The 22649-nt window shown below is 40.2% G+C and overlaps 1 protein-coding gene across 1 annotated transcript; it reads right to left on the reverse strand.

The window, feature by feature from the left end:
• Positions 1-11655: 11655 nt before the first annotated feature.
• On the reverse strand, positions 11656-21601 carry fscn1b (fascin actin-bundling protein 1b). Its single transcript, XM_041229516.1, has 5 exons — positions 20644-21601; positions 15713-15869; positions 15310-15431; positions 14917-15084; positions 11656-14582 (listed from the first exon to the last, which is right to left on the reverse strand). Exons 1-5 carry the CDS (start codon positions 21470-21472, stop codon positions 14377-14379), a joined length of 1482 nt encoding a protein of 493 aa, XP_041085450.1. The 5' UTR covers positions 21473-21601; the 3' UTR covers positions 11656-14376.
• Between the last annotated feature and the right edge of the window lie 1048 nt (positions 21602-22649).

Raw genomic sequence — 22649 nt, forward strand, 5'->3', positions numbered from 1 at the left:
AGCACTTCCGAACCTTCTCTCACACCTGCCACCCTGGCTAATGTTTAAGCGTCAGAAGAGCAGGCAGAGATTACAAGTGGGTAGTCTCCAAATACCAAGTATTTATGCATTACAAGTAGTGAATGATTGGTAATCCTTCATGCTCTTTGCATTGCTTCAGTTTATATGTATTTTGAGACTACTGGGGTGAGTCCGGAGCACTGGGGACTTCTTAGAAGATAACAGGGACTGGCTTTGTATGAGTGTTGCTTTAGTCTGTGATCTTGAAAATTTTAATAGTCTGTTTGAGACAGATAAAAATGATCACTCTTGGACTACTCTTCAGTCGAGCTTAATACTTTTGCATTGTGTGTTTATTCCCTGCAGATGATATTGCAAAAGCTTTTCTTCGATATCCTTACACTGTACATGTTTTACATTGGCTCTCTGCACCATTTACTGTTAGCAGTGTGCAGCACTTTAAACTGTTGGAATAATGCATGATTTAGGAAAAATAAATACATCCTGTATAAAACAATGCTATTCCAGTTAATCATTACTGCCCCGCCAGAGAAACCGCACACACAGAGCACTGTCCTGTTGCTGCCCAACACAGCTGTGCTACTGGGAGGAATAGGAAATGAGGTTTGAAAACTGGGCAAAGGGGAGCTGTCAGCTGCACGACATCACTGCAAGAAATGCTGCTCAGAATTTTGATTCTGTAACAATCATAAACCTACTTACCTGTTGTTCTCTGCTTACGATGTAACCATTAAACTATTCTGGATAAGTAAATAGAAATATCTTTGTTAGATGGTGTAAATACTTAACAGTAGATGGTTTTACATGTACTAACAATTACCTTTTTATTAGAAAAGCTTCTTAATCTAGTGTATTACAAATGAAAATTGAATTTTAACAGGCCAAGAAAGCTTTAAAAATGTGCCTGGGTTTGTAAGAGGCTTGGTATCCTAGAGCATTCTTCCTGTGTAGCAAGTGCTTCTGAGATTGTATTATCACTGTTCATTTTGGTTGCATGGGGGCAGTGAATTGGTAAGTTCAAGCAGGATTGATTGCATCGTCGTCATCACCAACCTGCATTTTTAGAGCCCTGCGTGATGCTCTGTTCATTGGCACACTGCAGCACAGCCTGAGTCTCCCAGAAGGGGGTGCTGGAGAATAAAAAGAAAAACTCCTTGTTGGGCGTGATGCATTTTTAAGATCTGGCTTGTTAAGCATACATCTTTCTGGCAATAGTTAAATAAACCGTGGTACAGTTTAATCCTTGGATGTTGTCAATATCAGTATTATGAATCATAAACTCTGCAATAGTTAAACTGGAAGAAAAGGCTGTCATTCTCAACAAATTTATGTGTTGGGGGGGTATTCTAGGTACAATATTGTCATGGTATTTTGATAAAACATTTCAGGAAAAACTGATAATTCCATTGTGGGATATCCCAGGAGAAGTAGACAGCGGTGACCTTTCAAACCATGTCTTTACTAATTAAATTAAACCAATTAACCAGGTGCTGAATACTGATTGGTTTAACCTACAGTGAAATGGTTCCAACCTCCACCCACACCATCTCTTAAAGATTCTTGTTGGTTCCTGCCACCTATTGTACGGTTGTGATCCATTTACCAAAAATGTAAGCTAGCCAGCCATGGTAAAGTGCTTTATCCCAGATTGGTTGCTAACAAGTCTATCAAATTTTCTTTGGATTCTTTAGTTTTATGTATCGCTCATGCTGCCCTTTGAGAATTCAAATTGAACGCTCTGCTTGTGACTGGCATTCTATCAAATATCTACTCTGAAAGGCCTTTCTTCAAACGGGGGAACACAGACTCCCCTTCTCAGCTTCTGAACAAAGGGCTCGCTACAGCGTCCTGCTGACAGGAATGATGCATGCTGGCCTCCAGAGAGCCGCACTACTAGAGATAATTGGAGAGAAAGGGCTGTAAATCGCTCTAGGTAGAATCCCAAAATGTAGATAAAAACAAAATAAAAAGAAGAGGGAACACTAGCAGGGTATACTGGCTCTAGCCATTGTTTTTTTTTTTTAATTGTTGCCAGTTAGAAAACATCTGCATATCACTGTACCTCAGGGCAAAACAATAAAGGACACCCACCTTTATTAATTAGGGCAGCATTTGTCACCAAGAAACCTTTATCTGCAAGCTGTGGGACCATTGGGAATTATATAAACCCAGGCAGCTCAATAAAAACCTGAAACATTTCAAGTCTAATGTTTCACAATCAATGTAAAAAGCAATTAAACCCTGTTGAAATGAGAATTTTCTGTGCCCCTCGTAACCAGATCGCAGCTGGCTCTGCTGCAGTAAAGCATGAGATCAGTGGAAGGGTCTACAAGTGATGTGTCTGGTTTCCATGGCAATAAGCTGAACCTGCCTTTGGAACGGAAATGGAATTGAATAACATCGCTGATCGTAAAATATTCAGGTGCGTCTTAGAAATGAGTTTACCCCGCAGCTTGCTGGACATATATAAAAGGGGGACGTACTGTAAAATTTGAAAAAAAGGTTTTGGTCTTGTATACTGTTCAATGGTGGGGCTGAGACCTCTGCAAACTCTAAAGAAATACATTCATTTGCATGTTTAACTGCAATTAAGCATTTAAAATGAGATGCTCTTGTTTCAATGGATTATCGGTTTTAGCTGTGTGCAACCGGCAGATGTGATTTACAGTGAAAGTTCAGTCATTCACAGCATGTAAACCAGCATAACCAGTTTAATACCAAACCTAACAGCTATAACAAGGAAAAACCAGTGCTTGTCAGTGCTGGGATTATTATTTTGCATTCATTTAACAGTAAAATGACCGCTTTGCTGCTGTTCTTAACACTAGACGCCATGCCGCGAAAGGGTTTAGTGCAGGGCTGGTTGGGAGCCCTGAATGGCGGGCAGCTGGGATGGGTTGTCCTGCTTTCCATTGAAGGCCCCTGTCTGTCTATTCATTCACAGATAAGGTCAAGGCAAGCTCTTGAACCTTTATTCCTTTCTGGTGGACATACTTGGAGACCTGCATTGTTCCGAGGACATAATAAGGGAATCTGAGAAAGTTGCTGTTTGAATTCAATTAGATGCTGAGTCCTGCAGCATGGCCGAATGACTTTTGTATTAAACTATTTCTTCCAGATTATTAAAGCACACTGTGTAACAGACAAGCAGTCGTGAGAGCCTGTCTGTATGCATGAAATCAAACTGACCGGCAATAATAGGCGTGATTAGTTTGTTTCAATTAAGGAGCTAAACCAGATCTAAGTCAACAAGCTTGAGACCCACTGTAGAGCAGCACTGGATGAAAGAATATATTTTAATTGAGCAGCTTTTCATTTGCTGTTTAAAAGGGATCAACATCAAAATGCACGCTATTAAAGTACATTTGCACAGGCGTTTGTCATGCGTTCGCCAGGCTTATCCTGTGCATTTACAAAACAAAAATGCAAACAGTCGTGGCAGGCCCCATTTAGTTATTTATTGCCCGTGCTTGCCAACTAAAACTTGGATATTGTGGCACCCACAGAGGGTTAATGCATGGTAAGTTTGGCTTAAAAATACTTTAGAATGACAAACTTTGTGTAGGTGACAGATGAGCTTGCAGAGTCTGCAATCTCACTATGCTGATCACATACACACAGACTGTACACAGAGCCACTTGTTAGGAAGGGCGCATGTCATTCTCTTTCTCCTGGCTGTCTCTCATATCTCTGCATCTTGCTTTTAGCAGCTTTACACTTTCCTTCTTGTTTTTAGGAATTCCAATAAACCTTTTGTAAGAGTAATGTCTGAACGGCTTCGGTTTTCTAATTACATTCTAAAGAATGTTGTGGTGATACAGATTAAGTGAAACTCTGTAGTGAGAATGGCTAATGCACTGAAATTCATGGAGATTTGAAGCCATTGTTATAAAAGGTAATGGGCATAGCAACACATTACTGAATGATCTATTTGTCTACATTTATACAAACGTATATAACATGCAATGTACTGAATATAAAAGCTCAAAAGATAATATTTCTTTTATATAGCGCAATTCATGCAGCATATCTCAAAGAGCTTTACAATCTAAAAACATACTAACACATAATCACAAAAATTCACACAGACTATAGATATTAAAACGTCGTGCACAGAGCACACAGAATGTACAAATTCATCAAATTCAATATGTGTTTTTAAGTGGCTTTTAAAAATATCAACACTTTTTAAATCTTTAGTTGTCTGTGAAAGGGAATTCCATAACTTGGGTGCATGGCAACAAAATGCCCTCTCTCCCATAGACCAGAGCCTACTTTTTGGGACTCTTAAGGTAGTCATTGTCTCAGTTTACATTATTTACTGTAAAATGAATTCCGAGAGCCTTTATACAAGTTTCTTCCGTATTATATATTATATTTCAAAGGTTCAGTGTACAAAAGATACCTGGCTGTAGTCTTCTCAGACAAAGCAAGCACTTGTTTTAAAAGACAGTCTAAACGATCACATATCGTCCGTGTTGATATGAAGTACTAAAACGAGGCAGCTGTGAAAACAAATGGGTCAACATGTCAGCTCAATCATTCTGAAACCCTGACCCTAACAGCTTGGTCACAGTCTCTCCTAGGCAGTTCTAGATAGGCCAAGGCCAGCTTCTGCAACCTGAGCTTGGACTGTGTGAATTCACAAACCTGGACTGGGAGGGGTCTGTCTGTCTCTCAGGGTTTTGAGCTTAGATGTTTGGCATCAACTTCAACAATGTAAGGTTCAAGACAATGACCCCAATTATGCAATGGATTCCAATTCCTTACAGAGTAGGTGGACAGGTTGTTTACAGGGGGCATCTACCCCTGCTGGAAAGTATTTACATTGGCTGGCCCTTTTTTCTGTGGCCGTGGTGATGGGGCAAGTTGGACATTGTAGGGCAGCTTAGGTGAATTCAGCAGACTGTGTTTTTCTAATATAGTCAGTAGACACAAGCTTTCAACCAATGCGGGAAACACGTTTTCTAGATAGCAGCCTCGGTGGTTGGTCTGGTCAGAGAAAATAACATGTTACTTGAAAATAAATAAACAGAGCAATGGAAAAAACCAACCCCTGACCTTGAACGTACACTGTCATCAAGGGGGCCTTGGAACATATATTTAGCTTCCTGTTCTCGTCCTACCTGTCCCTGCCATTCATGGCTGTCCATCAAGGTGTGTATAATGTACACCTTGGACATTGTCCACTTGTGTTCCCAATTAAGAGTGTCCTATTGGATGTCAAAAGAGGATTTTTCTATGTAAAGGTAATGTTAAACTATAGATATAGGGATTTAACAGCTGTAGTTGAACTCTACTGTGCTGAGGCATTGTGCCACATGGAAGAATATCTGAAAGCAAATTTATTTCAGACGTTTCGAGCCTTCCTGACAAGGCATTTAGAGGCTTAGTCGGACATTTCCTAGCAAAATATATATTTCATTTTTTAGCATGTCAAGCTGACTAAGCAGTTTAGGTCATCCCAAGACATCTGTTAGCCCTGCATTGTTTTACATTCTGAACTTAAACTTTGAAGCCTGAATTAGAAGATCTGGATTTCCCAAAAACAAAACCTTGCGGTGCAATAAATAAACTGAGAGTGGTTGTAAATCTGTAGTTGCAGTTCTAGCTGGTTTACCGTACATTGTTTTAAAACAGTTTTGAAAATGGTTATGATGGTGCAAGTTCATCGACTCCTTCCAGATGTCACAAGCCTCTTCTGGCTTCTCTTTTCCTATCTGGGAAATTCCTCATTCCTTAAGAGCATGTGACGTTCCTTGATTTCCTGGTTGCATTCTGGATGTAGCTGCTCCTGTTACTCCTAACAACTAACTGCAGATGGTTTTATACATCAGAGCCTTTCCATTGCATTACCTTATGATCTTCCATCTTTATTTTCTAGTAGTTCCTGTTGCAGTGGCCTGACTCCGTGTAGGCTGTGAGATAATCTCTTTAGATAACTGGTTTGAAAATTCCCACACACCTTCCTCCATTCCCAGCCATGCAGATCCTTACACTTGAAAAGCAGCACAGCATTAATCTTCAACCTTCGCTTTGTCAAGCAAGACATGGCAGAACTAGTGTTACCCCCTCCTCTGCAGATACTATAAAAACGTTACGGTAACGCTTGCCCTGCCAAAAATGACAAATAGCGTGAAAATCCTTTGTCACCTGATTCCTGCCCAGTCAGCCAAAAACAGACATCACCATGGTCTTCCTTTAACCTCACCCTGGGGTTCAAAGGTCAGCTCCTGACAGCTGCACAGAGTTTTGTGTTACTGAAATAATTAGGAAGTTAAAGCTCATTATGTTTTTCTTGTTTTCATTATTTTTTGGAAGCCGCACAAAATTTTGTCTCACCCGTTTATTATATATATATATATAATATATATATATATGATATATAATATATATATATATATATACTCTCCCTGACCGTCTGTGAGAATGGTTGTAGATTTATTTGTGAGGATATCTGGTATGAACTGCCTCCCAATTAAAACATGATCATTAGGTTCTGTAATGATCCATCTTTTCTAAGCTGCTCTGTTATAGCTTCAGCCAATGTCATAGCTCCTCCACTCACCAGTCTGCAGCATCTCAGTGGCTTTCCACTTGGAGCACATCGGGGATTCGAACCATGGCCTGTCAGTTTGTACTACACTGAAGCTGAAGGATGTAGAGTTTTTTGTGTCTTCACCATCTCAATTAGTGTTTTCCTTGCTCACATTCTTTGATACTCAAAGGAGAAAAAAAAAACATTGTACACGTTTCATCTGGGACACAGTAAGGTGCCAGTATTAGTATTTTCAATCAGGATGAGGGGACTCGCTATTTTCTTTGTGAGATCCATTCAGAGCAGTGAGTGATGTCATGTTCCCAGCAAGTTCACACAACCAACAAAAGGCCTCTGTCTGAAACTCAGTTTACCAAGTGAAAGAGTTTGTGATTGAAGGGAGCGTGAGGCTTGTGCAACAGGTAACGCTGCAGAGGACTTGAAGTATGTTTCCAGTACACTGAATGAGGAGGCCTGCAGACTTTAGTGCCCTAGCAGTGCATCGAAATAAGTGCTAATGAGGCGGTCCCAGGGCGAGCGAAACCATAGGGCTTTCATCTACTCCATGGTTTATTATATAAGCAAGAAAGTTCATCGTACTGTACCATACAGCTGAACAAAATGCTTTGTTTCTCATTTTCTTATCTGACCTTAGCAGTTTGTTTTTAAATGCTTTCTATACAGTTTACTGCATTATTAATTGTACTTTTTTAGTTTTAATTTTTTTTAAAAATAGAACAAACAAACCAAAAAAAAAAAACCCCACAATCTGCTACTATGGAGTGCCATACAGACAACAATGACATTTTTATGCTTAAGATAAACCCCGCTAGCAACTGGTTACTTATCTTCCCCCTCAAGGGTATTTCCTTCCATTAATCATTCGTGTAGCATTGCCGTCCTCGTGATTTCTCAGCAGCAAACCCAATAATGTGAAGACTGCCAGCCTGAAGCATTATCATTCGATCTTCAGAATCATGTGTTTCACATCAGCTAGGCACTCACTCTCAGTATAGAAACGACACCAGGAATATGAAATTAATTAAAAACGGTTTTATGAAATGTGTGGGCTATAGTGCAGTGGGTTAAATATTTATATATCTCGTGATCTGGGTTCAGATCTGAACATAAGTGTGGTTACTTAGAACCTGATCAGTGAGATATTGATGAGGAACACATCTCTACTTGTGGAATGTTTCAATGTTTCAAAGAGAACTCTTTAATTTTTTTAATGAACAATGATTACTGCGTTGCAGCTGTATAGGATAACCTTGTCATCTTGTATCGTAAAGTCGCTTTTACGGTAATTGGATAGAGACCCGCCCACTAATTACGGGCTTGTAAAAAAGCTTTGTTGTGCATTGCTTCAAAAGGTTTCAGTGTTTATTTATTTTTAAATCTGGCTTTCTTTAGTCTTTCAAACATATGATTCTGGAAGCAGCAGCACTCCAGCAGCTAGAGTATGATATCAGAAACAATAACCAGTTCTCTGTTTTAGAAGTGGCACAAAGAGGAAAGGAAGTATAGAAGGGGTAAAGGAAGTGGGATCCTTGAGCTTGAGGCTTGCAGTGTGAAGAGCAGCAGCACCAGAAAATGTAAGCTACCTGATCTCAATATGAATCAGTCTAGGAGGTGTGAGAAAGGGGTGGGTGGTATTTTCTACTCGCCAATACCTTGGCGTTCCCAAAACTTGCAAGTACAGATTGTGTACTAAGTATATACAGCATGATGGGATGAAACGCCTGTTCAGGAAAAGACATGAATAAATTAAGATGTCCGTTTAACCCTTTCAGTCCCTTTTCAGGTCCTGCCTTATCTTAACGCATGTTGGTGCTTAGAACCTCGCGGAACCCCTAGGTCTCAGTCTGGGGTAGTGTATAATAAAAATGAGTCCTGGTTTACACTGAATAAAGGAGTTCCTTTATTAATTATCTAACTTCATTTCTTATCCCTCAGGACTGGAAGAGTTCAAGACTACCATTTTAGATTTTTTGTGGAACAGCCACAATTTTGTGGGCTCAACAGAGAGAGAGAAAAAAGAAACCAGTTCTACACATTTATTTCCAAGCCCCTATGGAATACATCAATATCTTTTTATTGAAAAATATAATTTCACACATTAATTGTTCATATGTTTTTTTTTTCTTCTTCTTCAAATTACTGCTTGGCTTAATGAAAATGTTCTGATTTTTCTATGTAAAGGCAATGTTAAACTATAGATACAGGGATTTAACTAAACATTACAACGGTTGCAATCTTTTAACAGCACCACAGACTGGCTGTAGATGCCCAGCACTGTCTGTAGGTACTTATTTTTAATGTAAGGGCATACATTCACTATTCCGCTACTGTCAAGAGTTTAATTACAGACCGTTGATTAATTCCCACATCTAAAACGTTCACTATGCTTGACAATGCCGTACAATATCTCATTATAGTCACATACAGCAACAGTGTACACACCAGTGCACTAACCATATTTAAGACAAATATTTTACAATTGAAGTTAATCCCAAAAAATACATTTGTGGAATTTAAGCTCTGAAATATGGTTCCATAAAAAAGAAAAACTGATCACATCCGAATGAAAATATCCAGACAAACCAGTCTCAAACAACACTGAGAGCTTGTGTTCCTGGCTATTTATTTATCCAAGAGATAGGTGGCAATTGGCATAGCAATTTGTGGTTTAAATTTGAAACATAAAATCCAAAAATGTTGTATACTGTGATTGCTGACGCACAACCAAATTAGTTTGCTTTTATTAAATACCAGACACACATGCACATTTTACACCACACTTCTAAAAGCCTGGAGATTCTTTGCTCCCCCACTCTTCCGATTCTTGTTTCTATGGCAACAGCCATTGCAGATGACTGTGGTGCTGAGTAATTTAGCCTATTGGAGATCGCAAGCATCACACATGAATGTTCATGAGACCAGAATCCCATGCAGTATTGTTAAGTAACGTGGAGAGAATATGCTGGAACAAGCAACTGTGTGCGTCATCTTATTCTTTTAACTGTCGCTCAAAGGTTTTCCCCTGCTTTGCTAACGCTAAAGCAAAAGTATTTTGGAGATACTGTAATTAGAACTCTTTATATACAGAAATGAATCATGTCTTCTTTGTAGTATGTCAGATTCGGATGCACCTGATGACAGTCATGTGTTGGGTAGTGTTGAACGTTCTGTAACACAGCACACCCTTTACAATGCAATATAGAATGTTATGTACTGTTTGTAACTGCTGATGGAAGAGCCTGCTTTTTAAACGAGGTCTCTTGCTTTTTGCATGCAAGGTACCTATTCCAGGTTCTTTATTGCAAGACCAAAATAAAAAAGCTAAGCTAATAAACAAATCCCTCTGCGGCGAGAGTGACCCCCGAGACACTGAACAATTAACCTCCTGCGACATCTCCAGTGCTTGTTTTAGGTAAATAAAGCCAAGAGGATTATGGGAGGGGGGGGGGACCTCGTTACCTTACGCCCCCCCTTCTCAATGCCAGGCCCTGGGGAGCAGACACAGCTGCATTTCTGAGAGGCTGCATCATCACGGTAACGGGACAGTAGTGGAAAAAGCAAGGCTTTAAAATCCACAGCAATAAATCAGTGAAGAAACCCCCTTCGATACCACAGACCAGGTGCAGCTACATAGCCTGCCTCTTTGTTGAAAATGCGTGCACCTCTCCACTTAGATGACTGCTAATACCGCCTCAAACAGAGGACCGTGGAACGCATTGAAGCTACATTGTTGAACAGGGGAAATAACATTCTCAAGGCTAGTCATGCTCATTTTAATCTCATATTTATGTTAATGGTCAATGCCACGCTTATTGTTACAACAAATAATAATCTCATTTCCTGCTTTGGACATTGTTGTAAAGTATGACTGGTAAATAAAGACATGGAAACAACTTGCACCGAACCTTCTCCAAACCTGCTTTAAACCCGCTTCAAATGGGGAAACGTGTCAGGCAGCCTTTGATTTCACTCCAAGCTTCAGTCAATACATTGTAAGGGGTGTTAAGCTGAAACAGAACCTCAGAAGGCTCTATCAAAACAGATTGGCAGCTTGTTGCTGTGACATGGATTTCATAAAAAAAATATAAAATATCATAACCATGGTACCGGCTTGACTATATCCACTGGATATAAAATGCAGGGTTGCAGTTCCAGATTAGGATTTTATTATGACAGGGGTCCTTGCATTTTCAAATCTGAATACGAATGGATTGTAGCAGCCAGGGTGGTATTTCTGTTACTCTGGCTACATTGATACTAATGGCAGAACTCTGTCGCTCGCTCACTGTACGAAAGCCTACAGGCTTCCCCCAAGAGGAATCTTCTTCCTAGCTAAGGAGGTGCTGAAGCCTGCCTAAAATAAGCAACAGCAAACCAAAAAAATAAAAAATAAAAATACAAAGAACTCGTTGATACGAAGAGAGGGTTCTTGTGTAATGGAAGAATAAAAAGCTGCATTCCTGCACAGCGCTGAGCGTGGATTGGGTTCCAAAGTAAACCCTCCGAGGGGTAGTGGTATGCCCCAGCAGCACAGACTCCAGCCAGACAGAGCCCTGACCCACAGGGGGGCTCCCTGCTAATGCAATCACAACAGAGAGTGCTTTTGTTTCAAGCTATTTATTTATCCAAGAGTTAGGTAACAATTTGGGGTTTAAATTTGAACTATATGACCCTGACTAACTGCAGAAATGGCTTCTAAAAAGACTAACTCAGACAGCAGTTGATGAAACAGAGTACTTGTTACATTATTTTTTACTTATTATAATTTACAATAAAAAAAACACAACAAAAAAAACAAAAAACCTAAACATGCAAGGCATATAGCTTTTTTATTTTGATAAACAAAAAAATGTGGCACTAGCTTATTAGCTTATGAAAGTTTCTTAAATGAAAGGATATTGGTGTGCTTTGCTGTAATATGGATTTAAAGCTGAAGGACAGTATACCAACAGAGCAGGCAGGGTTCACTTTTGTTTTATGAATAGTCTGATATACAAAGGACGATATCTCAACCTTTCATCACCGATCACAAAATATGTTCATAAGAATCACACCATACACAAAACACACAACACTTTTTTTCATATGCAAACTTAATTATTTTTATTTGACATCATATTTTAAGTTATACAAATGGCACATACAACAAAAAGAAAAACCCATAAACCACAGTTTCTTTCAAGTGAAAAAAAATAAAAATAAAACAAAAACCAGGATTCATCTTTTCAAGATACGCGAGTGGAATGTTTCAAGAACCGACCAACACTCTGAACAAGATGTAACCCTTCACAAAATGTTTTGAGACATTTTAAATCCCTCCTTCCCGCCTCATTAATAGTGGCCCTAGTGGAGCAGGGGCAAGCAGGTAAGAGGATCGTGTGCAAACCCCACAGTGTTACGGCTTTCCCAGAGAACCTAGCTGAAAAGGCACTCCATAGAGGGCTAAGAGAGACTCTTTGGTGAGACACTTACTGTGGAGTTCTTTCTCAAATCAGACCTAACTGGAACACCAACCATGTTTCATTGCATTGTATTACACCATGAATGATGGCAGAACTCCACAAGACCTGGTCCCCATGAGGACCTGCTTTTCAAAGCAGTAGAAAGCTGGAACAGCAGAGCTGAGCAGAGGACCGCTCTGTGTACAATGGTAAGGATTTAGCACCAACAAGCATTGCGCCAGTTTAAAAAAAAAAAAAAAAAAAAAAAAAACAGGCGAGTTGTTCGGCAGGTTATTCTTTCTTTCAACCTCAATCCAGGAATGAGTCCAAGCTTGAACCCTGGGGGGGGTGGGGGGGGTGCCCTGTATCCATTCGAAAAGTGTAGACAGTGGTTTAGTCAATCAGATTACCGTTCTTTATTTTGCATATTGCATGCAGAACAAGGTCCACTTACATTGTAAATTTCTAAAGCAGATCTAGCATTATAACATGCTTCAAGTGCCACATCCTGCCTCTTACATTAGACAGTGAAGAATATCTTAATGTTTACATAGAGCTACTGTGTATATCTTCTACCCAAGTGTTTAGCAAACAGTACACTTGATTTGATAGGACTGGATTTGTTCCCCAAACCGGTGTAACATACATTTTGTTGGCATAACAAACATCAAAATAGAAGGTCTGAACTTGAATCTGATAACCAGGGAAATCAAACAGGGTTGATGTTGCTTCCAGTTTTTGAACCAGTATAGGTACATTAACAAAACCAGGACCAAAAGGTAAAAACCCTGTGCCTTTGAAAGAAATAGTCTGGTCATTTCTTCCAGTACCACTATTTATTTTGAAAAGTGTTGAACCTGCAACAACTGAAGTCAACTTTAAACAAGAGGACTTTTAAGCTTACACCTACAGAATTGAAAACAAGAAATAAAAAAAATAATAAAAAAAAACACACAACAGAATAATAATAATAATAATAATAATAATAATAATAATAATAATAATAATAATAATAATTTGGCTCTTTCCGATATGCTTTTGCTGGGCATTGCATGAGAAGAAACGGAATGGTAGTATTTGTCAAGTACAGTATTTTTTTTTTTCGTCCTGGTTTGTAATTTCTCATTTCACCTCATGGCTTTGAAGCAATTCCAGTTTGTCGGTTGTTTTTAGGACTTGTAGAAAAACTCCTGAATCCCAACATCTTATGGCACACAAATATAGGTCAAAACAAATGCAAATATTCCACCTAGACAAAACTCACATCATTCAAATAAGCAACACCTATACATACACATAGGTATGAGCAACACCACCTGTTTATTTAACCCTTCTATCATCCACTCTCTCCCCACTCCCCACCCCCTCCCCTCACACTGAATAGTGTGACCAATTCAATTTGGCAAGACATACACAAAATCGGCCTTTGTTGCAAGAACATAAAACACTTTCCAGTATGTACTGCACGCTGCAGAGGCGTGGTTAGAAAAAACAGTAAAACAGAAGCCCTTTTTAAATTTTGAAATACTGGATGGGAAATGCAAAAATGGGGAAACCAACACCTTTCTCTGTAGAAAACCTTTGTTTATACCACGCCAGCTTGTCAATGTATTAAATTTCATTTCCTCCTTTCCAGTTATTTGGACTTGGCTGATTTAGACAAAGGCTAGTCTGTGGAGGCGGTTCTGCCTCTTTGTTTTTGACTGATCTGTAGGTGTTTGATGAGACTTGGCGTGTGCGTATCATAGCACTCAATTCAAGCATCCCAAGTAGAGGGAATGACAATGGCCACGGTGATGTTGCTGCCAATATGAATAGGTGCAATAATTCCCTAGTCCTGGCTGCATTTAGATATTACAATGGCAACTTAAAACAAGTCTGAGGGGGTGTATCTTCCCCATGAACATGCATTGTGAAAGTACTCGAGACACATGCAGGATAGGAATTGAACTTCGGCCCGAACTCTCAACCTAACCTCGCACTCTCAAACCCAAACCAAAAAGATCCCTACAAACCAAGTGAACACACATCACTTCAGGAACAACGCCAAGAACAGTAAGAACAAAAATGACACTAAGATGGCAAATACACAACTACGCGACCCAGGCTAGCTACAGGTCTTTATTGAGGTTTTCTAAAAGGGTCGTTCCTCTCAAGCCCTGGGAGACATTGTACAGTATTGAGGCCAGTGGGAGGGGGCACAGTAAAAGTTCCGAAAGCTAAGCAAGGTTCACAAGTCATGGCAGGTCTGCAACCATTAAATGATTAAACCGTGCGTGCGCGAGCAAAAGTAAAAAAAACAAAAATATTAATAATAATAAAACAAAAAAAGCCACAGTGGTTTCTGAAGGGTATCTAATACTCCCAGAGGGTTGAGCCATCGATGGAGTCAGCAGAGGCTTTCAGCACGCCAGCATGGTCTCCCTTCAGATACTTGCCGTTCGGGGCCTTGATTGCCACCTTGTTGTAGTCGCAGAACTCCAACAGGAACTCCACCGGACTGTCGCTGCTGCTGATCACAGAGGATTCATTACCAACCATCCAGTACTTTCCAGTAGAGTCTGTGTGGGAGGAGAAGAAACAGGTCAGGTGGAATGGTAAGAGGATATAGAGTTCTAGGAAAGATCACCCAGCTTTCACACTCAAGATGACGCGTTGGTCTTGGGTATGTAACATTTGTAAGATTGTTTTTGTTAATACAGATCAAGTATTAATATTAGCTGCCATACCTGAAACTACTCTACTGTAGACATAAGGATTGTGACTTCAAGCAGTCTGTGCTTAAATTACAAGTTTCCTTTTATTATCTATCTGTCTGTATATATGCACACACAAGTTTTGGTTCGAATGGGCCAACTATCTCTAGCTCTATTGCCCGTATGCTCGGTCACGCACCTCTGAGACTGTACGCCCCGTTGTGGAATTCCAGCTGAAAGACATCGTAGGAGGAGCGGTTCGAGTCCAGGGTGCCGGTCACCTTCCTGCAGCCAATGAAGCCGTGCTCCCCTCGCAACACAACAATAGGCCTGTTAATGAGCTTCATAAGAAACTCCTCCGTCTCTCCTTTAAAACAAAGGGAGCGAAACAGAGGCATTTTGAGAACAAGAAAACTGGTTTGCACCACCCGCCTTGACAAGTTCACCCTAATGAAAACATGCAACCCTGAAGAAACAGAACCGCTTGAAAGTTTGTGTGTGTTTTGTACACTTTTATTGATCTAAAATTACTTTGTCGCTTCCACATTTCCAGCTAATTGCAGTGAAAGACAGACATTAATCAGAGCCTCACCGGCCTGGTCGATGGTGGCTGCAAGCTGCCCGTTCTTTTTAGCTGCCACGTATTTCCCATTGGCGGCTTTCAGAGTGATCTTCTTCTCACGCCACTCCACGTCGAAGTAGCAGTTATCACTCCTAAAACAGACAGACAGAAGCAAAACTGAAACCAACAGAGTCTACAGACACTAAAAGTGGACAGGGACGTCTGGCGAAAACATTCGAGTCATTAAGGTTAACGAACCAAGAGCTTATTAAAGATGACGGTGCATTTGTGCATGAAATGACCATAGCGCCACTCAGCTCTCCAGCCAATGAAATCCGTCTGTTCGGACCATGTAGTTGCATGTATTGCCTCATCCTTAGCCAGGCACATGTGGTCCACTGTGATGCACAACGTCAGGTGTCCGTGTACTCACTTTGTGGAGGCAGTGCACTGCACCCCTCCATTGGCTGTGAGGGTCCAGTACTTCCCAGTGCAGGTCCTGAAAGCACACTTCTTGGTGTCTTTGTTAATTTCCAGCTGAAAGGTCTCCTGATCTCCCTCCTCATCCTGGTTAGCAGAGAGGTCCACTCCTTAACAAAAGAAAGAAATAACACAACAGCCGGTCAATTTCATCCCTAACAACGAGACATACTTTCACAGTGCAAGTAAAGAAAGAATAAGCACTGTTATTATATTTGAAATATATATTGAGACTTATTGAACAGAGGCTTTCAAAACAGTTTGGGATGATATTTTCCACATCGGCAACTTTCCAGTATTTAGATTTGCTCAAGGTAATAATTGCTACCTTCATCCACGTCGCATGTATGGAATGCAATCACAAATCAAAGGTAATATAATCTATACAATATTTGAATGCATAGTGATTTGTAGTTATGCAGCCGTTAATGCTTGTTTAAAGGATTAGAAATTACTTTACAGTAAATGCCCCCTGGATAGGTGCACACAATGCTTAAACAAGAGTAAGTGAAGGACAATATTGGGTTTCAGGAGGAGCTACAGCTGTAACCTTATACTTATTTGCAAAGCTCAAGCAGAAACACAGACTTCTATCTACCCATCAATACAGTTAATCTTGTTTTGAGCCATTAAAATGTAGTGCTTTACAAAATATTGTATTTATTGTTCCATAAAAGGTATATATAAAAAATAAATTAGCCTTCCCTTTGTGGTTGCATTCAGTTTTCATAATTTGCAATTAAACCATGAAAAAGAGGCACCATTAACCATACCCAAAAACAACTCCAATTAGCAATTTGATCATCACAGCTAATTTGTCTACACTGGATAAGCCATTCCTCTCATTTTTTGCATTTATTACATTCTATATTTATCTATTTATTTTTTGGAAGCGATTTGAACTGCTTATATTTAACTTGTGCAAAAAAAACAAGGGAGATTTCAGTTCACACGGCAAAGCTACACCAGTAATTCTTTACACAACATGTTGGTTCAGTGAAGTGCAGACTCAGTTGAAATCTGCTTAATGTAGACACAATGAGGTCACAAAACTGCCACAAGCAGGGTTTTGCACATCCATAGTTGAGGACACATTATTTTTTTCATGTGAAGCGAGAAGTTTGACAGTCTGTCTATCTTCAGGTCCCATTCCTACTCCAATCCTCAGGGATAAGGAGAGAGCAGCTAAACACTTTCCTTATCTTTAACCAGGTCTGTTCAACGACCTTGAAGTGGTATTGGAAAGATCAGGTTTCTCCTGAAAACGTGCTGGTGGGAATCAAAAGTAATGATGAGAAACACATGGGTACACATTTTTGTGGGGCGGGAAATGAGCTTGAATTGATTTCAGCCAAGAAACTGCCTGTTTGGTTAAAACTCAGGCAGGAGGATTTTCTCACTCAGCAATTTTCTTGGAATCAAACGGATTTGGATCACCGCCACTCTCTCGACATGAGGCTGTTTACAGCAAAGCATCCAGACCTCTCCATGAGAACGACATGTTTGTTGAGGACATCAAGACAGATGGAAAGCCCAAAATGTTAGCGGCCATGGGTCAATCTTAACACGCAGAGGTCTGAGCGACAAAGAAGTCTAGGGCTTGCAAGAAGCGTGTTATTAACAACTTAAACATATTATGACTCCTCTTTTTATGACTTAATACCCAAGCAACTAGACATCTTTTACCAGTATCTGGGATTAGGGTACGGAATCACTCTAGTAGAGCCAGAACCAGAATCCAATATAACAGAGACCTTCAAGAGAAAACCATCCTCACCGTCTTCACCATCCTATATCAGCAACAAAAGCACACCCTGAGGGTCAGTTTCATTGCTACTGCTGGCAGGAATGGCGAACTACAAGAAAAGTCCATACTTATATATGTGCACGTGTCTGCTAACCTCACTATTTCAAGTGATACGCAAGAACAAAGTCCCTTTAAAAGCTCAAGTTTAAACCGAACTTAAATCAAACTACAAAACTCATTACACCGGGGAGTGGTCAGACAATGGTTTATAGCCAGCTACATTATATTGTGGCTTAACTTCTGGTGACTGTCTAATGTCATAGAGAGAGAAAATGAAGCTCATCGAACACATCCATTCTTGATCCCGGACAGGCCAGTAAAATCTATTACGAATCAGGCTGCAAGGCTATGAGGGGTACAGTTCCCCTTTGTTTGAAGGAGTACTCTGTGGTTTATTTATCAGTGCGAGCCACCCTACAAAAATTTGCACCAGGGTTGGTGTCAATTCCCGTTTTTCAATTAAAATTCCATTTCCTTTTTAAAACTCAACCCCCACTTCAAATTCCCACCATTTATATATTTATTTTTTTAAATCCCAATTCACCATTGATCAAAACTGCAATTGGCAGCATTCTGTTAAAGGGAGGTTCTCACAGTGGCAACAAATTATTTAAAACTGAAGTCACAGTGAGTCAACTGAATTGGCTTTGAATTCTTTCGGAAAGAATTGGGAATTGATTTTAAAAAGGAATTGAAGAACAAGAACTGACCCCCGCCCTGATTAGCACAGTGTTCAAACACGTCGCAGCTTCTCAGAACAGACCCCCGCCCGCCCACCCTCACAGTAGCTTGTAATGAAAGTGTGTGCGTCTGCAATTTGAATCCGAGATAATCAGTTTGACACAGAACGACTACATCCTGCGACCTGAGCATCAGATACCGAGGGGAGACCAGCGCTGACGTTACAGTTCAGGAAATACAAGCAGGATATAGACATAATATTGCGAACTAAGGGGTCGTTTCATAGAACAAATTAAATCAATCGCTACTCGTTCTTTTTTTGTAGAGGCCCAGGTGGTTATCCTGTTCATTCCATTAAAAGTACGTATTAAGCCTGTACAACCTTTTTTTCCCCCTGGTCATCTTACACCATCTCCAGTTTCATTCAGTTATACAGATAGAATTTACTATGTAAAGCATCTAATCATGCATGCTAAATGTCACAATCCCTTCCCATCACGATGATAAACTGTTTTGTGATTCACACAGTACATGGTTTGACGGAATACCAGGATGTAGTTTCAAGTTGCTTACCAGAGGCATTTGTTCAGCAAGCCTAATGCTTTGGAAAAACTCTATGCAAATAATGACAGATTAAATAGATCAGTACGTGCACTAGAACATATACAGACTGGCTAGTACAAATGAAGCTTTAAATAATGCCTTCCTAAAATAACGTGGTTATAATTACAATAATTATAACAATAATGTATAATAAAATATAGGACTCATACAAGAAGACACTGATTTAACTACATAATTAAAGAATATACTTCATATGGGACAGCACGATACACCACCCCACACCCCTTTCACTTTTGACACAAAAGAGGGGAAGGGGGCTTTATCATGCCCAAAAATGCGCTCAAGTTCCAGACTGATACAGAGGGAAGTATCCAAGCACCAAGCTCAGTATACTTAAGCATCATGCAAGCCCTCTTCCCAAAACTTAATACTAAAGTAGATGCACATCAACTAGATCCAAGCCATTTAAGCCACATAATAACCAAACAATACTTTGCAGGTTTCATAAAAGTATTAAGTCTGTGCATTTGGGCATAATTGCCGACTGTGTCCCTATAACGCTGCAAGACCAGCTGATTTGTCTAATAAATCAGGGAGAGGGTTTAGTAGTGCCGATTTTGTCTACAAAATAATGCTCCTCTTCTCCTTTTAAAAGTCTAGGACTTGATACTAAGGTCTTTAGATGCTCAAAGGTTACTCAGCCTCTGGACTAAAAACATTATGAAAGAACCGATATGAAATAAAAATACTTCCTTTGGTGATTCCACTTACTTCTTTGGCAAGTCATTTATAAGGGAGTGGTTCTGTATTGTGCAGTTATTCTTCTTTGGCAGAAACATTTACATACACCATTGTCTGTAAACGCTACAGAATGCAAACAAAGGGCTAACGGTAAAAGAGAACTAAAAGGACACACAAAAATGAATGCAGGCACCATCATGAACATTTACTGTCTGATACAGATGACATCTAGACTTAAAAAAATTCTCTTATTTAAACGGGGTGCTGCGTTTTAAACAAAGGACAATAAATCAAAAGTGCCAGTGGGTTGGTTTCGGGCAGGCTTTCTTTTTATGAGAAATCTGGGTCACTGACGCTAGAAATATAAACAACCAAATAGGAAAATATAAACATGCAACCCGTTTAGATTTTGCATTTATTTAAATAAATAAATAAATAAATACACAAAAGACTGGTTGGCCTACCATTTTATTTTGTAACATGAAAGAATTATCTTCAGTCAGCAAAAGACATAATTTACAATTAGAAATGTTTGTGGTTTTCAGTCAGTCGGTTTTTATTTTGTATTCATTATTATTGATCACTAATAGTATAGTTAGTATTGGAAAACTGTGTAAAACGTGTGGTTTGAAATGCATAACAGAAAATATTCCAGTTGGGATAAATCATCAAGCCTTCGTTCAGTGTCCCGATTAACTCTACCGGCCACTCCTCTCAGTCTTTGTCTGACGATGGTGTTTGCAATTAATACCTGTGATTAATAACGACTGTCTGTACACACCTGTACCTCCCAGCAAAGCAACCACAAATGTACTACCGAAGAACCGTTAATATACTGCGTCTAACCCGTTCCTTAAATACATTCAACATCACGGGAATTATATAATGGTAATATACTACCACGACTAATAATAATAATAATAATAATAATAATAATAATAATAATAATAATAATAAACATAAAAAGTAATTAATGATGGGAAATCTATGATATTTATAAACAAAGTTGCCATCAGCACTGTAGAATTTGCAGACCTGCACAAGAGAGTAGTGTGTGATTTGTTAATGAAGCGAGTTCGAGTAACCCTTACCTTGCCGGGTGGAGACGTTCCTTTCGTTTCCAGCTGTAAGGACTACTTGTGGGTAACTCTGCTCCAGGACAAAGAGCTCGTCTTTGCCAACTTTGTTGCTCTTGCCAGACTTCATGGTTCCACTGGGACCCGAAGGCGCCAAGTATCTCCCTTCGGAGTCTCTAAATGCCACCTTCCCCGACCTGAACTCCAGGGTGTACCCGGTGCTCTTGTCCGGCTTCTCGGCCAGCGTGCCATCGTTCTTCAGGAAGCGGTTGTCCGAGGTCTGGATGCTGTACTTTTGATCCTGAAAGACCAAGGTGATCAAGGAGTCCACGCCCCACGGGACGTCCCGGTCAATGGCGATCTCCTCCCGGTCGTTCTTGGAACTCAGGTGAGCGTATCTTTTTCTGGTGAGGCTGAAGATGTTGACTTGAGGGTGCATGGCAATGTGGACGCTCCATTTTTCCGCCACTGAGATGGTCTGGGCAAAGCAGCTGATCCTGTCCTCGGTGCCGCCGAAGTAGCGCTTGTGGGGCTCGGACTGCAGAGACCAGCGCCCATCGTCGTGGGCGACAATGATGAACTTGCAGTCGGGACTGGGGGTCTCGCTGTCGCCGGTGATGTTGCCGTCCTTGTCGGTGGCCAGGTACCTGCCCAGGTGGCTTTTCAGGTAGACCCCGCTGGATTCATCCCCGTCTTGCTCCAGGGTCCAGATCTGCTTCTTTTTCATGCTGGTGGCGGAGGCATTGATTTTAAACCCAAATGTTTCTGCAGTTAGGTATTTGTTGCTGCAGTTGATGAGACCGAATTGGATCTGCACCAAATCGCTGGTTCCGTTGGCCGTCATGGTTGTTGCAAGTTTGTTGTAAGTGCTGTGTAGGGAAGAGAGTGTGTGTTTTTTTGGGGAGGGGGGGTGTTATCTTTGTTTGGATAACGTGTGCTCTCAGCTCTGCAGCCTCAGACAGCCTGACTCAAGCCGCAGCTGCAGCCCTTATACTGATGAATGATGTCAGTTCGCAGCCACGCCTCCAAATGAAATAGGAGATAAGCATGTAGCAAACAGGACCCGTCTACAGAAAGATGCAATTTACTGTCACTGTGTCGGGGCCCAGGTTCTGTGACAACCCCAAATTAATTACACGATCATTGGTTAGATGAGAGGCAGATAAGCAACAATTAAATTTAAAATGAGCAATGCAGTTATAAATATGGACAGAGTAGTGTACAATTAAGTGAATGTATCTATGCTCTAAAGTCTTTCCAGACTGTTTTGGTTTGGATTAAGTTTCACAAGTAAATAAATACATTTTAAAAAATCTAATTTCTAAGAATGCACAGCATACTAGAAATGCAGTTAAAAGGGTTTCCAGCGCAGGAATTGTCATGTGAAAGAAGTTATCACCCACACAAGGAAACAGGAATAGATAGGTGACAAAACTGAGCGTGTACTTGTACATGATCTATTGATCGCATGCAAAGCCATCTCAGAAGTACTACAGCACAGTAATCAATGACAATATTTGCATGGCATTGGCAAACATCTTTTAACAACATAAAACATGCCAAGTCAAGTGTTCAATATTTTATTCTCAGAACGCTAGGATGTATGAAACAGTGTACGTCTGCATGTAAGAAGCTTCTCTGCTCACTACTTGAATTGCATTTCGCGTGCATCTTTACTTCCAATACTGCAACCTTTTTAATCACAAGCTAACACGTTTAATCAGCAGTCCCTCCAGGATTCCGTACCCAGCAGTACCCCAAACCTTCCATGATGAAAACAGCAGGAAAGTGTTTAGCACTGGTAGCTACAATGATGTGAATATGAAGGTAACATCTTTAAATATAAATGTAAAGGATATTATCACTGTTAAGTTTTTTTCCCCCAAACTTTCAGACCTCTCTAGGGCCTTCTGAGTGCGTGGGTCCCTGTGCTGGAGTCCCGCTGCACCAACTATTCCTCTGCCACCGAGCTTGAGGTCAATGTTTTTATTCTGTGTCTGTATATATATATATATATATAT

The sequence above is a fragment of the Polyodon spathula genome, chromosome 26, assembly GCF_017654505.1.
Source record: "Polyodon spathula isolate WHYD16114869_AA chromosome 26, ASM1765450v1, whole genome shotgun sequence".
Lineage (NCBI taxonomy): Eukaryota > Metazoa > Chordata > Actinopteri > Acipenseriformes > Polyodontidae > Polyodon > Polyodon spathula.

Bases quoted from the DNA above. Each gene is read 5' to 3' on its own strand.
- fscn1b (XM_041229516.1), bottom strand. From the start codon at position 21,472: ATGACGGCCAACGGAACCAGCGATTTGGTGCAGATCCAATTCGGTCTC. The intron at 15,870-20,643 runs GTAAGGGTTACT...TCTTTTGTTAAG, and splicing joins GAACGTCTCCACCCGGCAAG to GAGTGGACCTCTCTGCTAAC. The intron at 14,583-14,916 runs GTGCGTGACCGA...CCTCCCACACAG, and splicing joins CGGGGCGTACAGTCTCAGAG to ACTCTACTGGAAAGTACTGG.